At 40.6% G+C, this 18,433-nt stretch overlaps 2 protein-coding genes across 3 annotated transcripts in view; one reads left to right on the forward strand and one right to left on the reverse strand.

Annotated features, from left to right (window-relative positions):
- Window positions 1–7,291, reverse strand: part of znf330 (zinc finger protein 330) — a 32,087-nt gene extending 24,796 nt beyond the window's left edge. Inside the window, exon 1 of one of the 2 annotated variants that reach the window (XM_012960095.3) lies at window positions 6,350–6,510. The gene's annotated coding sequence lies outside the window, so the exon portion shown is untranslated. Of the gene's footprint in view, window positions 1–6,349; window positions 6,511–7,209 lie in introns of those variants that run through there. The other variant, XM_031898118.1, reaches the window with a different exon arrangement.
- A 302-nt stretch (window positions 7,292–7,593) lies between these two features.
- Window positions 7,594–18,433, forward strand: part of rnf150 (ring finger protein 150) — a 79,524-nt gene continuing 68,684 nt past the window's right edge. The window contains 1 exon segment of the mRNA NM_001142081.1: window positions 7,594–8,064. Coding sequence (NP_001135553.1) covers window positions 7,611–8,064 — 454 coding nt within the window. The 5' untranslated portion in view covers window positions 7,594–7,610.

Raw genomic sequence — 18,433 nt, forward strand, 5'->3', positions numbered from 1 at the left:
AAACCTTGCCCCTCATCATTCCCCTTGATCCATTAATACTATTACTATCAAATAGGGGATAAGGCACCCTCTACTGCAGAAAATTTTTACTTAACCTTCTTGTTTATATAGGCCAAACGCTTAATAGCCATGAAATGGAAATCTAGTGTATTTTGTGAGTATTTTGTGCTTGATCCCAGCTAAGATATAATTAATCCTTATTGGAGGTAAAACAATCCCATTGAGTTTAATTAATGTTTAAATGATTTTTAGCATTGTGACGCAAATTACAGAAAGACACTTATACAGAAAACCCCAGGTCCTGAGCATTCTGGATAACAGGTTCCATACCTGCATATATAATTGTCATAAACTTGCTTTGCCAGTGTGTGTTGCTCCTATAGTCGCTAATGTTTAAGCCAGCTGAATCTCCTGTAAAAGATGTTATTAAGGCCATACACTCTGTCCACATAGATGCTGTTGCAACTTGATCTTAAAGAACTCAATTATATAATTAAAGAAGTAGGCTAGAAATGTTGTATATTATGTTTTGTGCTGCAGTATCAGCCCAAGGCAACCATAGCCCTTTAGCAGGGAAGATCTGTGCCTCGAAAGATGCCCCAGTAGCTCCCCATCTTCTCTTTTGCTGATCAGTGCACATGCTCTGTGCTGCTGTTAGTTACTGAGCTTAGGGAATGACTCACAATATAAGGCTGATTAGTAAATTATTTAATTTCACATTATATGACAGCTCTGAAAACATGGCCTCATGCCTTGTAGCATCAGCTTATAAAACAGTTAAACCTTAAAATTCTGCCAGATAATTTGTAATGACCCCTAAGCTTAGCTTCTCAACAGCTGCCAAAAGTGCGCTGAGCATGTGTCGTAGACACTTCTAATAGAATCCAAGATGGGGAGCTCCTGTCACAACTGACCTGGGTCATTATTACTATAGAAATGCTGAAACTTTAGTAGCCATATTCATTTTTTGTGTTTAGTTCTCCTTTCATTTATGAAAAGGTGGCAACTTCTGCTCCAAACACAAGATGTGGTACATGCAAATTTTGCAGTGGCCATAATTATTCTGGAATCCTAAAAATGAACTTTGTTTGCAGGAAAAATAAACCTATTTAGTGTGAGTAAACAACAACTATTTGCAATGGATTTCAGGGCTGTTGTGCTGTAAGAATCATTTATAACAGGTAAGGTGCAAAATTGCATATATTCAATTCACAAATGTACCTGTGTCTCTATATTTCCTGTGCTTGCAACTTGCTAAAGTTCAAGGTGAACATTAATGTATGCAGGGATGCCAGGGTGAGCCCTGGAATTTACACATGCCTTGCATAGCTGGCGCTTTTAGAGCTACCTTTGTGTGTTTAATACCACCAGCATTGCCACCTTAATTTGGATCTGTGTACAATATGAAAAAACACTTCATCTCTCTGCACATACCCTGGAATTCAGTGAAATAGCACTGGCACTGAGGGTAAAAGAAACCTGGCAGATTAGGTGAAAATTCTGCACTTTACACTAGCTTTGTGAATATACCCTTGTGTTTTAGTTTCTTAATGTAGGGGCATAATCAACACATATGATTTTTTGTACTTCAACTACTGCTGTAGAGTCATAAATAAAGTTGTTTTTTTGGCTCTTGGGACAGTTTCTGCAGCCAAACACATTTTTGGGATACCAGTGTAAGTGACCTATGTTTGAGTAACATAGCACAAAACACAGCAGCCTGCATTCCAGTATAAGTTTATAAAACATGTGTAAGGGAGTTATATTGTACCTAAAGTGGAGTTAGACTGCATGTGTTTATATCCATAGAAAAAAACCTTTGAGAGTAAAAATATATATATATTTATAAATATAGCACCAATTGTGCTGCATTGTAAGGACAGGGGAGACTGTGTTTGTTTAGTTTTGTAATATCCTGTTATTCTCTCAATAATCTGATTGTAGTGGCTCATAGCCTGTAATTGCTCATAATGCTAGCTTGCAACCATCAAATAAGTGAAAATGACCTCTTTTTGCGCAGCTCATTTTAATTTCTGTCAGTGGTGTTAACATTTAAGGGAATGTTTATATTTATAAAAAGAAGACACTTTGTAGTTCAACCTGCATTATTTTTATTATGTTTGTTTAGGAGATTTCAGTTCAGGCACTGCCGCCTTGGAGTGCCAGGTCCTAGATTTCATACCAACCAAAGCACTTTCTGCAAACTTTGTATATTATTATAATTATGCTTTACTTATATAGCACCAACATATTTTGCAGTGCTTTATAGGTTATAGATTATTCATATCCAGAAGACAATCTATGGTCTTCCTGTGCTTGAATGAATTTATATACATAGTAACAAGCTGAAAAAAGGCATACATATCCTGCATGTTCAACCTTTCATGTCTAAATGAAACCTAACTGCTAGTTGACCCTTCAATTTTTAGACCCCAGATCACTTTTACAAAAAACTATTTTCAGTAACCTTGTATTTTTGCATTTGCTAAAAAGCCATCCAACTCCTTCATGAAGCTACCTCATGTATCTGCTAGTACAACCAATTCACAGCTCTTAATATTCAAAAAGATTTTTTCTTACAGTAAATCAGAACCTCCTTTCTTCCTCTCTTTCTTTGTAACTGAGACTTTCCATACCCCTTACAAGCTTAGTTGCCCTTCTTTGGACTCTAATTCAATAATATTCTGGAGCACTGGAGACCAAAACTGTACTGCATATTCTAGCTGGTGCCTTACCAGCACTTTGTGGAATAATCACCCTCTCCTCCCATGAATCTATGGCCTTTTTAATACAGCTCCTGTAGCTGCATTGCTTACAGGCAAATGTATTATCTACAAGGACTCCAAGGTCCTTCTCCATTATGGATTTGCCTAACATTGTCCCATTAAGTGGTTTGCATATTTTTACTTCCCAAGTGCATGACCTTACTTTTAGCAAATTTAAATCTTATCTGCCACTTTGCTGGCCAGATTGCCAGTTTTTTAGGATTCTGCTGTAAGGATGCCATATCCTGGATGGAATTGATTGGGCTGCATCATTTAGTGTCAGATGTGCACACTGATACATTACATACAATACCTCCCCTAACTTGTTAATGGACAAGATAAATAAAAGTGGACCTAATACAGAACCCTGAGGGATCCCAGTAAAACCCTACTCAAAAGTAGATAAGTACCACTGACAACCACCCTCTGTAGACAATCATTTAGCCAGCTTCCTAACCATGTACAAGCAATATTACTAAGACCAACAGACCTTAGTTTAGCAAGCAGTCATTTGTGGGGGCATTGTAGCAAACACTTTGGCAAAATCCAAATTGATCACATCTACTGCAACCCCCCTGTTCACTTCTGACTAACCTTATGATAAAAAGTAAGCAAATTTGTCTGACATGACTTCATAAATCCATACTTATTGTTCATTATATCATTCACCAGAACACAATTCTGAATGTGATCCCTTAACAAACCTTCAGATAAGTTTTCCACCACAGATCAAACTTACTGGTCTATAATTGCAAGGCTGAGATCATAATCCCTTTTTAAATATTGTAATTACAACAGCTTCACTCCAATCCATAGGTACCATACTAGATTATAGGGAGTCTGAGAAAATCAGAAATAGAGGCCTGGCAAAAACTGAACTTTTTAAACACCCTTTAGGTGGGCATTTTGGAAGAAGATCCGATCGAATGGCGACCTCGCCAAATGAGCGAATCTTCCCATGTATGCCACCTTTAGATTGTAAGGTATGTCACCAAACGCTATTTTGTTGCTAGGGAGTGATCAGCTGTTAAAATTTTTTATTGGGATTCACTGTGGGCAGGGGCATAACAGTTGTGGTAGCATAAGCTGTGACCCCTTGGGGCCCAGTCAGATACAGACTCATTTTCAGTTTCAGTATATGTTTATAAAAAAATTTTTATTTCAGAAGTTTAGAGGGCTCTAAAAAATTTTTGCTGCAAGGCCCAGTAATTTGTAGTCAAGCAGTGACATTGCGAGTAACTTCACACAAAAGTTTGCTGACTGGCCTGTAAAAATAAGGTGCACCCCCCGCCCATTTAGTAAAGGCAAGGTTTGGATATCAGGGTAGGTTTTAAATGTCCTTTACTGTTGTTCCCATTTGCATAGTACCAGTACAGATCCAAATGCAGGTTCAACTGTGACTGCTGAAGTAAAAAAAGGTCATAAGCAGTACAAACCAGAGGAAACACACCCTAGTCCTAGACTAGACCAATTAGAATATCTGCCTAACTCCTTAAAAACATATGGAATTGCAGTGCCCTAAAAATACTCACCGTAACAGCTTCTGTATAAATTGTAATCCAACTGGTTCCTTTCATTAAAAATTAATGTCCCTTAAATGAAAAGTGTATATTAGCTACTTAATACTAACTAAGCTAAATAACACAATTTTAGCAGAAAAGATTCTGAAAAGTTTACTTTAGTCTTAATGCTCATTGCATGCTTGTCCCCAACTCTGAAACTACAATTTATAGCAGGAATTCTAAATATACACAAGATTAAAGCAAACACCTCACAATAACACAAACCAATATATCGGAACGTAATTACACTGAGGCTTGTATAGTCTGTGGTACACGTAGAAATGTAGAACAGATAAGGGTGCAGAACAAAGAAGAACATTTACTCCTAATAAAATATGTTATATGAACACTAAACCTTCAGTGTGATGTAAAACAGACAATATTATTGAAGCTTGCTCACAAAATGAAATCGAACTACTGTAACTGAAATGTTTTTCCAGGCAGCTGCAGTTACTCCGATTATTTACATTGAGGTCAGAGCACACTAGGCACATGACAAAGGCAGGTACAAATACTTGACCTTCCCCAACTAGTGGTCTAGAAATAACAGACTACAGAAACTTTACATTCCAATAGAAATATTTTTGCCACAGCTTTATTAATTACATGCTGGTAAAATTCTTTATTAAAAACATCAATATAAATAACAACCATCAGCCACTGTTATGAGAACACTACCTTTAGACATACGTGACTCTTGGGGGCTGATTTACTAACCCACGAACGGGTCGAAATGAGTCCGATTGCGTTTTTTTCGTAAAGATCGGTATTTTGCGATTTTTTCGTATGTTTTGCGATTTTTTCGGCGTCTTTACGAATTTTTCGTTACCAATACGATTTTTGCGTAAAAACGCGAGTTTTTCGTAGCCATTACGAAAGTTGCGTAAAATCTGGCGATTTTTCGTAGCGTTAAAACTTGCGCAAAAAGTTGCGCTTTTTTCGTAGCGTTAAAACTTACGCGAAACTTCGCACCTTTTAAGTTTTAACGCTACGAAAAAGGCGCAACTTTTCGCGTAAGTTTTAACGCTACGGAAAAATCGCAAGATTTTACGCAACTTTCGTAAAGGCTACGAAAAACTCGCGTTTTTACGCAAAAATCGTATTGGTAACGAAAAATTCGTAAAGACGCCGAAAAAATCGCAAAACATACGAAAAAGTCGCAAAATGTTCGTTTTCAAGTCAGAACTTTTCCAATTCGGGTCGGATTCGTGGGTTAGTAAATCAGCCCCTAGGTGTGGCTATAGGGAGTTACATGCTCAGTTTCACACCCAACTTACACAGGGCCTTAAACATGCTCTTTTCTCTGCCAAAAACATGTAAGAATATCTGCACACCCATACAATGGCCAGCACCTAACAATTGAAACCAATTACTGGAAAACAAAATGTACACTCACCCACATGAACCTACCTTTTACTCAACTTAAATGTAAGCTGAACTCTGACTGAACTACTTGTCATATTTCAACCAAGCAGTCCCTCCATACTGCTTATATGCCTCGGACATAGGGGCAGATTTGTCAGTGTAAAGTTCACCATAGTAAAATTCCACCACTCACAGTTTATTTTTAAGAGCAGTTTTGCGGGTATTTCTCTCCAATCACACTAGCCATTATATAAAAGGCTTGAAGCCACTTTCTAAATGTCCTTAGAATCAACCTGTATCTCCTCCTGCCTTCACCTTCTTCCTTATGAGCTCTTTCCGACTGGCTGCTCCCAAACCTTGCATACGGAAGGGTAGGGGGGCTGCCTTCCTCTGGATCAATTAGCAGTTAGGCATGTTTTATATAGGCATAAAAGGCTGAACTTGATGCATGTCTTTTCAACCTAAGTTACTATGTTACTTGGAGAAGACTGCTGCTGCCAGGGTTCCCATACTACAGCTAGCATGTACTATACTTGCAATGCCCCTGCTTTCTATCTAGATAACAGCTTCTTTAAACCTACCATGAAACCCCTCAAATTGTGGCCCTGCTGATTCACTACCCCCCTGCACTGGTGCCCTGTGTAATAATGGACTCACCTGCCACCTGAGATGCCACAAATGCTGCAGGCAACCCCAATCCTAATGTTCCTGCCAAAACTGCTGTATCCTGATAGTTTGCTCCCAGTGTCAGAGCTTGTTGTCCTTATCTCCTGATGCTGTATGATTCTGTGCTTTGTGAATAGCTGTGGAGGCATAAGAACAGGAGATAACCCCCCCCCCCCCCAGCCCAGATACCCATAGGTGTCACCATGCTCACCCCCCACCCCCACACACAACTAACTGCTGAGCTGGCCACTCTGTCCCCCTCTTCATCTCCCTCAGCTGAAATCCTCCATGCTGCTGGCTGCCTCCCTCTTGCCTGCACCCACGCTGCTCAGAGAAGCCACTGCTCATGTTCTCTTCAGACTCCCCCTCACCACCTCTCTGACCCCTTCTCTGCGCTGCATGTTCACGGGAAGCATTTGTGCTGCATGTGCTGCTCAGGGGGCTGCTGCTGTCAGACAGGGGCTCAGACATTCAGGGTGATGGGGTGTTCTTGTGCGAGGCAACCGGCTGCTGCTGGATCCACTCCCTGTGCTGCTGTCTTTGCTGAAATCCGAGCCTAAAGCTCCTGTGTCTCTGTCATGGGAAGAGTTTCTCTCCTATCCTGCTGCTCTTTTCACTTTCTCCACAAAATGGATGCCCTTCCTGTCACTGTGTGATTCAAATTCCCCCACTTGCTCCACCCCACCTTTACTACGTCTACTAATCCATTATATTTTAACCCCTTAGCGGCCAGGATTGTGCCTACTTGTCATGACCCCTTCCGCAGTAACTCACTGCTCCGGGTATCCTTTCTGCCCCCTCCCCAGGCAAAAAGCCAGGCAGTCTCAGGATGCCAGCTGAACCCCTCTTACCACAAACTCCTCCTGTGTAGAACTGATGTGTGAGAGCCGAGGAGGAGGGCACAGATAGGCAGGGGCCAAACAAAAGCTGCACTGCTGTGCTGTGTAACCTCCAGCAATGGCTCATCATCCTCTGCAGCCCTTCAGTAAGAGCTGTGCCTCATTCCCGCCAAGTTAATAATCCATAAATGAAATCACGAATGAAATAGAGGGGAAGCCCTTGTGAGTGTGCTAGCCTGCGTCCCCCATTCTAATAATAAAAAAGAAATTGTCTGGAGAGAGACGGAGGAGGCGGTGGGGGAGAGAGCGAATGGTGCTGCAGCCAATGAAAGGCCAGTCTCCGGCTGTGACATATGCAGCAGCAGCAGCAGCGGCAGGCAGACAAGCTGGAGAGCGAGCAGGGGGAAAGAAAGATGGCAATGTCTCTCATCCAAGCATGCCGCAGCCTTGCTCTCTCCACCTGGCTGCTGTCCTTCTGCTTCGTCCATTTGCTTTGCCTGGATTTTACCGTGGCCGAGAAGGAGGAGTGGTACACAGCCTTCGTCAACATCACCTACACCGATCCACTAAGCCACCAGTGGAGGACAGAGAAGAGTGAGTGCGGGAGGTACGGGGAGCACTCACTCAAGCAGGATGCCTGGGGCTTGGCGGTGATGCCCTCTTCCCCGCAGGACAGGCTGGCCTGTGACCCGGCCACCAAGTTCTCAGTGCCAGCCAATGCCAGCCGATGGGTAGCACTTATTCCCAAGGGGAACTGCACATACAGGGATAAAATAAAGCATGCCGCCTTGCAGAATGCTTCTGCTGTGCTCATTTATAACGTGGGCTCCAGTAATGCCAATGAAACCATCACCATGCCACATCCAGGTGAGTTCATAGGTCTTTTCATCATCAGGCACTTGGTGTGTGACACCTGGTCCATGGCATGTTTACATGCAGCATACAGATGGAGCACTCTCCCATTTCCTGTCATTGACTTGATTGGAAGGAGGCATCACACTACTTTGTGGTTATACCATATAAATGAACAAGCACCAGCAACATTTCCAAACCTGTGTGCTCCATCTGTACATGGCTTCACACTGACCCTGGGCCAGGGCACCTTTTGACTTTTGTGCTAAGTGGGAATACATTCCCTTACCTGTCAGACCTGACAAGTCAGTTGGTTGTTCCAACTTAGTTGTGTTTTAAATCGACTGAGGTACAGCCTGTAGCCCTCCAGTTGTGGTTGGACCGAAGCTTCTTGTGTCCAACAAAGCATGCTGGTAGTTGCCATTGAGCAACAGCTGGGGCCTGCAGGTTCAACCTGCCTGTTGTAATTACACTATCCATAACTGCAGCTTAGAGTATGGATGGCTATTCTGTAGCTCTCCAGCAACTGGAGGCTGAAATGCAGATTTTTGCTGGGAAATGTATTTTAATTATAATAGCAGGGCTGCTGGTTGGTCATCTCTGACAAATAGCTTGAACTGTGCCACTGGGCAGTATAAGATGTACTTCAGTGTAGATATTACTTTCTACAAACACAGGCTACTTTTGGGGTCAAAATTCCATATTCAGCAATTAGGACAGTTCCTGGAAATAGGAGCAGTTTTCATCTGTGCTTGTTACAGTGGCACGCACAGGTGCAGTGTTTTTTGGGAGTAACCAACTTACACCACAGTGGGCCTATTCTTTTAGCCTGTACTCGGGAAAACTCTCCTGTTTTAACAAGGAATGAAGGGCAATTACCCTGCCGGCTGGTAACCTTGAGGAGACTGTTATTTATTTATATGTAAATTGACATTATGCAGCACCCAGGCTAACGCAGTGCTTACTTGGCTAATGTTGTCGTTATTTTCAAGGATTACCCCACTCAAGCACAGATTGATGTGCAAGAAGGGAGCCTTATTGACTTGGTCATTGATTTATTTACTTTTAGAAAAGCAACTGTTGTAAGGTGAGTGAGCCTGCTAGCTACCTTAGGTTTTTTCATACAGTAGCTTTTCTTATGTTTAGCTACGCTAAATCTGATTTATAGTTGGGTGCTATTTCATTTTTGTTATAACTATTATTAGTTTCTCTTTTTTTGGTAATATGGCAATGGACTTGATTACGTGTAAATTTATAGAGTTTCCAAAGGATTTTTGTTTTCTAGGTCTGCAGATGCATTAATGAGCTCAATATGTAACACTTGGAAACACTAGACATCCGTATTCCACATGACTGATGATTTATGTAAGGTCTGACAGTTATTTAGGTTCTCAGCCTGTTTCATAGAAACAACTGTGTAATGGGTTAACAGTTCCAGCAACTGGACTCTCAGTAGGAGTAACCAGTCAGTGTTATTTATTTATTATTCTAAATGTATATAGCCCTAACACTTTAACTCAGCACTTTACTTAAGAATAAATATGCACTCGTGGTGAGATCAAGCATCTCAAGAGTGACGGTAGCTTTGCAATGCTGGTTATAATACTGCAGATCTTTATACCCAAAGGTCTCCATGTAATTGACAATGACAGATAAACTTTGCCAATTAAATTATCCTTAGTGGGACCCCAATGCAAGAAGCTGTAATGCTTGGATCTCATTCCAGGAGACTTTAGGTTAAATTGTGAGACTTCAGAGGAAATCTGGATGGCTGGCAACACTGAGAGTCTGCCTGGAAACTATAAACATTTGGTGCTGTGAGTAACATTGCTTCATCCAGTGAATTCCACTGCTAATTCTGCAGTTATTGTACATTGCGTTATTCTTACCCTGGATACAGTAGAATAAAGTGACATCAGGCTGGATATCTGTTGCCTACAGAAGCGGATATTTAACCCCTAGAAGCAAAATCAAAAGTGTCTCCTCTGCTATATGGGTACAGGCATGTATTGTAGGTATATAGCTTGGTTTTCTGTTTTATCTGCCACAGGAAAGGGTTATTGTTTTGTGTGTGCAAAGGAAGGTCAGTCATTGACTGAATTATCTGTGTGTGGATCAAGCACAACCCTGTGGCATTTAAAGCTGGGTTGATAAACATCTAAATGGCATCCAGTTAATAAAAAAAGATCTTATGGCTGTTACTATATTTAACACAACTGTAAATGCTCCTGCTATAATTAACAGGGAGGTTAGAATCTTGTTTAACCCATGTCCATTTTAAATTCAAAATTAAAAAAGCTACTTTCATTCATGTCTAAAGACAGTGACACAGGGTGGATTCCACAGATAGCTAGGGAAGGGTTGCTGGTTTTCAGGTCTGCCATTCACCTCCCATGTGCTCCAGTAGGAAGCATCTGCCAAAAGCTTTTCAGTCCTGGCAGCCTGACTGCCATTGCATATAGTCACATGATGAGTCTATTGAAAGGCTGCCCAAGGGGTCCCAAAACAAAAGGCCAGATTAATACATAATTGACTTGTATACATTGTAAGAATTTTGTAAATATACCATAAAAATATACCAAAATTAAATTTCCAATATACAATATATATTATTTTGAAATTGGTTTAAAGGTATTGGTAATTGTAGGTGCAAAAAACATTTGTTTATTCCCTTCTGTATTGGTTCTGATTCTTGAAACAATATAGCAGAAGTCATTTCCTCAGGTTGGTCATCAGCTTCTGCTACATTGCTTCAGAAGTCAGAATGCAGAGAATATAAACAGACAGATGCTACTTTCATTTACAGATAACATTATAACTGCTAAAATGTTTTCATTAGCGAGATAAAAAAAGATATGAAGAATTGAAAAAGCAGTGTTTGGCCCTCCCACTTTTATGGGGCCTTTTAAAAATTGTGTGCGCAACACAGAGGGTGAGTCCAAGCAAGTACTAAATTAATGTGGTTAGAGTGAACATTGCAGTTAGAGTGAAAGTGCATGTACCCGTTTAATGAAAATGGAATTTTTATGTACATAGTAACGTAATAAGTTAGGTTGAAAAAGGACGTACGTCTATCACGTTCAACCATAATGCCTATAAATAACCTGCCTAACTGCAGGTTGATCCAGAGGAAGGCAAAAAACCCATCTGAAGCCTCTCTAATTTGCTGCAGAGGGGAAAAAAATCCTTCCTGACTCCAAGATGGCAATCGGACCAGTCCCTGGATCAACTTGTACTAAGAGCTATCTCCCATAACCCTGTATTTCCTCACTTGCTAAAAAGCCATCCAGGCCCTTCTTAAAGCTATATAATGTATCAGCCAGTACGACTGATTCAGGGAGGGAATTCCACAACTTCACAGCTCTCACAGTAGTGGAACTGGAACCTCACTAGTGGAAATGGAACCTCCCTTCTAAACGGAGTGGGTGCCCTCGTGTCAGTTGTAAGGACCTACAGGTAAATAAATCATTAGAGAGGTTATTATCCCCTTATATATTTATACATAGTTATCATGTCACCTCTTAAGCGCCTCTTCTCCAGTGTAAACAGACCTAACTTGGTCTGTCTTTCCCTGTAACTGAGACTTTCCATACCCTTTACCAGCTCAGTTGCCCTTCTCTGGACCTTCTCTAATTCAATAATGTCCCGTTTGAGCACTGGAGACCAAAACAGAACAGCATAATTTAGATGGGGCCTTACCATCGCTCTGTAAAGGGAAAGAATAACCCCCTCCTCCCGTGAATCTCTGCCCCTTTTAATACAGCTCAAAACCTTGTTTGCCCTAGCAGCTGCTCCCTGGCATTGCTTGCTACAGCCAACTTTATTATCTACAACAGTGCTGTCCAACTGGCGTGGCCCGCGACCCCCCCCCCCTCTGTGTGGCCCCCCACCTGTCTGGCTGCTTTGATGGCTTACCTTTAAGTAAGCTTTAAATGGTATCAGTACTGAGATTAACTGGCCCCCTGCATGGTTCTCACCTCAGATTCAGGCTGTAATCCCCCTGTATTGTTTAAAAATGTAATCCCCTGTGTTGTTCACACCTGTTAATTCCTGCATTGTTCACCCCCTGCAGTGTTCACACCCCAGGCTCAGGCTGTAATCACCCACATTGTTCACCTGTTCACACCTCAGACATTGTATGTACTGTGTATGGCACACAGAGGCGGCATAGGACAGGCAGAGTATGGCACACAGGCAGCATAGGGCAGGCAGAGTATGGCACACACAGGCAGCTAAGGGCAGGGAGAGTATGGCACACACAGGCAGCATAGGGCAGGTAGAGTATAGCACACACAGGCAGGGTATAGCAGGCAGAGTATGGCACACACAGGCATAGGGCAGGCAGAGTATGGCACACACAGGCATAGGGCAGGCAGAGTATGGCACACACAGGCAGCATAGGGCAGGTAGAGCATGGTACACACAGACAGGGTATAGCAGGCAGAGTATGGCACACACATGCAGGGTATAGCAGGCAGAGTATGGCACACACAGGCAGCATAGAACAGGCAGAGTATGGCACACACAGGCAGCATAGGGCAGGTAGAGTATGGCACACACAGGCAGGGTAGGGCAGGCAGAGTATGGCACACACAGGCAGCATAGGGCAGGCAGAGTATGGAACACACAGGCAGCATAGGGCAAGCAGAGTGCTGCCTATGTGTGCCATACTCTGCCTGCCCTATGCTGCCTGTGGGAGATGAACCTGGCAGGGGTTTGCTCTGGGAGTTTGTTAGCAGTTGGAAACAGCCATTAAATGGTCCCTAAGGTATGTAATTATGTGCTGGGGGCTGCTGTGCTATCCACAGGGGAGGTTGAGGAGGCATATGAATTTAAGGCATATGTCTTAATATGACATAATATAATTTTTTCACATATTAATGATGGTTGATATCCCCGCAGTGAGGACCAAGCATTTGGGTTTTTGCTGCACTACCACCATTGTGATAAAATAGGTTTGGTTTGAAGTGACCAATAGACCTTAGTTTAGAAAGCAATCATTTGTGGGGAACAGTATCAAATGCTTTGGCAAAATCCAAATAGATCACACCTACTGCACCCCCACTGTCCAGCTTCTTACTTATCTGCGCATGTTGGCAGATCATTCTTCAGTTATTCAGTGTGTGGGCACCCAAGCTAAAGTTTAAGACATTTGCAATGTTGCACAGATTTCTGAATATAAATGCACTGAGTGTGGGATGTAAAAACATATCTTGTCTAATACATTAGCAATTGTAAAATCTTAAGCTATTTTCTCATAGAATGAATGCCAGTTCTTAAGAGCATTTTTTTCCTCTTAGCATTTCCACTTAATGGCAATCCATGTGAAGAGGGACCTGTTCACAAAAAAACAAAGTGGCATGTGAAGCTAAAGCTCAATGCTAATTTGTATTATTACTGTGTAAAAGGAAAACTATGCCCCCAAAAATAATACATATCCAAAAGATAGTTTATATCATATTAAGTGGCCTATTAAAAAATCTGGAATATGTATATTAGTAAATATTGCCCTTTACATTTTTTACCTTGAGCCACAGGAAGTAGTGTGGGAGTAAAACAGAACTTTGCCCATTAATTGGCTCATGTGACTTAACTTGTATGTGTACCCTTTGTTTGTTTGCACCGTGAATTGTATGATCCCAGGGGGTGGCCTTAGTATTAAAAATGTCAATATTCTATTTAGGATTACCCAATGGCACATAATAGTAATATATTTATTTGAAAATGATCTATTTAGATGAAACAGGATTTTACATATGGGCTGTTTTATTCAATATATTTTTATAGAGATCTACATTGTTTCAGAGTATAGTTTTCCTTGAAATTAACATACTGTAGTAGCACACATTTCCGTCGAGAAAACATAGGGACATAGTTAGAACATACAAACATGCTGTAGGTAATACCTAGGTTTAAACTTAACTTAAAACATTGGTTCAACAAGGCAGCAGTGATAACCACTCAGCACTCAGCCAATGTTTCTCATTAGTACAAAATTCTGTGATATACCTTCCAACATCCCAGATCTAAAAATGTAGACATATATTGACATGTAACTTGTTTGTAGTAACAATGTTCATACTCAGAACATCTCTGAGGAGATGGAGCAGGGTGTAAGCCATGTTTATCCAAGTTGTACAAGGTGTACCATGTTAGCTCATTTTCAAAATCTGCTCCATTTGTAGTCACCCCTTGAAATAATTACTGATTGGAATTTGCCTGTGCATAGTAGGAACTAGGTGAAGCGATGTTTTATAATTAAATTCAAGGACTTATGTCAAATGCTGCTTGTCTGAGCAAACCTGTTTTGCTTTGATTAGTTGTCTGACACGTTAAAGTCCCATGACAACAAGGGTTTAGCTCTTATTCTGCTGAAATCTTAATATTACCTACTGTAGAATCATGGCATTTGAAGGATAGTTCTGTGACCTTTTATCAACTGTCCTACTTTTTAGGCAAGTTTAAATCAGCATTCTAATACATTGCATTCAAGGAAAAAGGTGCCTTTTTTCTATCTACAATTAATCACAATATATAGTAACATGGGTAACATGATTGAAGTTTGCTTTTGCAGCAAGTTAGCCTTTACTAGTCTATTGCATTTGGAATAGGAAAATAAAACATCTGAATGGTTGCTAGGATTTAAGCTGGCCATACACGTTACAATTTCGATCTTTCCTGCAACAATTGATCGTTAGTACCCTCCATTGATGTTCAAGGCTGAATTGTCAGATATGGAGGTAGAAACTGTAATACTCTGATTGATTGCCTTTAGTTACTGGCTATGTGCAAATTTGCACAGTGTTGATAAATATAATCTTGTGTGTCCAATACCCCTGTTGGAGCATTTATGCTCACTGCTGGTCTAATGTCCATTACATTCATTCAATGAATGCATGAATTCTATGACTTCCAGTGAAAGAATGGATGACATTACATTTTTTTTCTTGATGGGACAATTAAATCCGTCTTTTTAGATTTCAGTCCAGTGAAGTAAAGCAGTTTTGTACTGTAGCCAATTGACATAAAAGTGATCAGCCCATTTATAAAATCAGATTAGAAGCCAAGGCAAATGCCACGAGAGAGGACAATGACCATGGCCCAACGTGCTCCACAGGTAAGGAGATTTTCCAGCAAACACAACCAAAAGCTTGCTGAGGGGAGGTTGGAATTTTGGTCCCAGTAAGATGCTTAGTCAGCTGCCAATGTGGGTCAAGACAAGAACTTAAATGTAAACAGCTTAAAAACAGTATATATTTAGCAGTAAACTAACCAGCACTAATCAGAAATGCATAGAAATTACTTAGAAATATATATTTTTCTAAAAATGTTTAGGGAAAATAGTATCCCTTTAAATTTCAGCCACAACACAAGCACATCTGCATATGTCCCCATAAATCAGGGTTACAACTTGTTTTTCCCTTTATCATTTTTATGTTTTAGCACATTTTTATTTTGACAATAAGATTTTTATGAAATCTTCACTTTGTTTTGCCAACTATAACTGATTGTTTCCTATTTGTCTAATCATAAGCAGACATTTCACAAGGAATTTCTTGACAATTTATTCCTAGTTCCTAGTGCTGCTGTCCCAAAAAAATGCTAATGGTGTCTGCACTCAGGAAAGAGTATGTGTGAATTTAATTTGAGAAGACTTCACTTGGGAGAAGCTCTGCTTGACGTCTCATAAATCATATATTTATAGAATAGTGGCTCATAGCTCCTGCCCTCCGGACTCGCTAAGAGAGTTCTTTTTCAGGGTAAACTTACTGCAGCACAGGGGTTTCTGTCTAACGCCCTTATACGCTAATTCAAATATCTGTCAGCTTTGATAATTTCTCGAAGACACATCTGAGAACCATTAATAGAGCATCTGTGGATCTGCTCCTCTCCAGATGTCTGCAGAGTGCTCAGTCCTTTAATGCCCCAAATAACTTCAGATACCTTCTTTTTATGATGTTTAGGGCTCATTCACACACAGGTTTTTTTTGTATTTGGGAAACTTGGTGAACACATGTCATGCTACTATCTAGACTCTTCTGGACTTTAAAATTCTTCATTGCAAAGGACCGATGGTTTAGCGTGTTACTGATTGCCTTTCCTATGCTTTTTTACATGCTTCATGTGACACAACTCTGATCACCCTAATAAACATTGCCTGTTTCCCTTAGACACTTGTGAGGGCAACACCTGGGGAATATTCAACCAGAACACTGCGAGTCAAGTCTGCCTATAAGTATTCCACTTCTCGAGTCACATACACTTTCACCATTCTGGGAATAACCCTTTCCTTTTTACATAGTTACATTGGGTGAAAATAGACGAAAGTCTATCTATATGCTCACATATATAAACTATATGTACCAGTATCTATAGATTTTAGTATCACAATAGTCTTATGCTTGTTCAAAAAAACATCCAAGCCACTCTTAAAAGCATTAAGAGAATCTGCCATGGTTACTTTTTCCAAACTAAGGTTCCACAACAGCTGCTAGGTACCTGCAGAACAATACACCAACTCCCCTGTGCACCAAGCGCAGTGCAAAACTATAACAACTCTGCCTATTCCATTTGGCCATCGATGAGGGCAGCACCCCAGGAATATTATGCCAGACCAACCTGCATCTGGTAATGTCCAACTTCCCAATCAAGGTTTCGCACTGAGCAGTTGCTGGATAGCACTAGAAGAATAACTAGATATGTTGTAACATTGTGATTGGCTAAAAGGTGGTCTAAAGATTTCCATGTATAGAGTTGATGGCACAACAGACAGATGTGCAACATTTTTCATCAGGTTATTATGAGTATGGAATCTGTCATATTATATAACGTAAGAGATAAGGCAATGTGCATTCCTTCATGCAAGCAATCACTCATCAAACCTCTGCTACCAGTGAATGTTACTAGGAATGCATCAAATCCAGGCTTTGGTTCAGGATTCGGCCAAATCCACCCTCCTGGCTGAACTGAATCCAAATCCTTAAAATTGTGTGACTTATTGTCACATAAACATGGAAGTTAAAAATGTTTCTCTTTGACCCTTACTTACTTTGCATATGCAAATTAGGATTTGGCTCGGTATTTAGCCAAATCTTTCGGGGTTTGACCGAATCCGAAAATAGTGGATTTGGTTCATCCCTAAATGTTACCCACTGTTCTTTCATATGTAAACTACTTTATGTTTCAGTATTATAACCACTTTAACTGTAGATTAATAATCAGGGCTGTGGAGTCGGTAGATAAATTCTCTGACTCCGACTCCTCAGTTTCTGATACTTCCAACTCCGACTCCACGACTCCGACTCCTCTGTTTTTAATATGCTAATGTATTTGATACATTCATTGAAGGAAAGGAAGGAGACATACATGTCATTTAACCACAGAACTACTGGCTCTGCACTGGGCTTTATTCTTATAGCAGAGAAGTAATTAATTATGACTGTTTGTGAATTAGGACATTTAAACTTGCTTTATTTATTTTTTTTATTCCCATTTAAATTTAGTAGGAGTCGGTTCATTTTTTGCCGACTCCGACTCCAGGTACCCAAAATTGCCTCCGACTCCACAGCCCTGTTAATAATGCACATGAAAAGGTCAAGCCCAGGACTGGCAAAGCAGGAGGAAACAGCCGGATTGTCTGTGCTCATTTTTCAGAGACTTCCGCTGACAGAAAAAGAATGCTGTAGTATTTCCCTTTCCATTGCCAACACTTACATGATCCGGAAAGGTGCTCTGGCTGAGATCATCTCTACCTAGGCTGTAACTTCTAGCATCTGTCAGTGTATGATAGCTGCATTCTCACAGACTCAGGGTTTGGCTAAGCATCACTACCTAGCTAAAGTATGTATGTATGTATATATAATATAAGATATTTTAGGATGTGTCAAGCCTGTAGCACTCCACCTGTACTAAAACAGCTATACATGAGTGATACAGGATTAATGCTAATACTGATAAGGACCTTGGGAGTTCTAGCTAGGCACCTAGTGCACACAAATGATAATAGAACACATCTACTGTAACTTCTAAACTGAAATTGGCCCTTCCTACATTGTAATTTTGCTTTAAATGTAAGTTGATTGGCAACAGGGGCATAGTTTTCGGTCCGACAAGTATTTGTCAGGGGGAGGCATTCCTCCACAAATTTAAAGATTCAGTGAATACTCTATCACATTGGCCCTAAGATCACAGTTTTCTATATATATAATATTTTTTTAATTGTATGTAAATATACTCATTATAAGTGATGTCTTCTTGTGTGAGTGTTCTAGTAAGAAAGCTGTACAAATAAAAGGTCTCTAGGGGGAAGACTTTAGATTCTTTGATTGTGTGGTTCATGCGTAGCCACACAACCATATAATGTTAAAATACAAATATAAGACTC

Source organism: Xenopus tropicalis, chromosome 1 (genome assembly GCF_000004195.4).
Source record: "Xenopus tropicalis strain Nigerian chromosome 1, UCB_Xtro_10.0, whole genome shotgun sequence".
Taxonomy (NCBI): Eukaryota; Metazoa; Chordata; class Amphibia; order Anura; family Pipidae; genus Xenopus; species Xenopus tropicalis.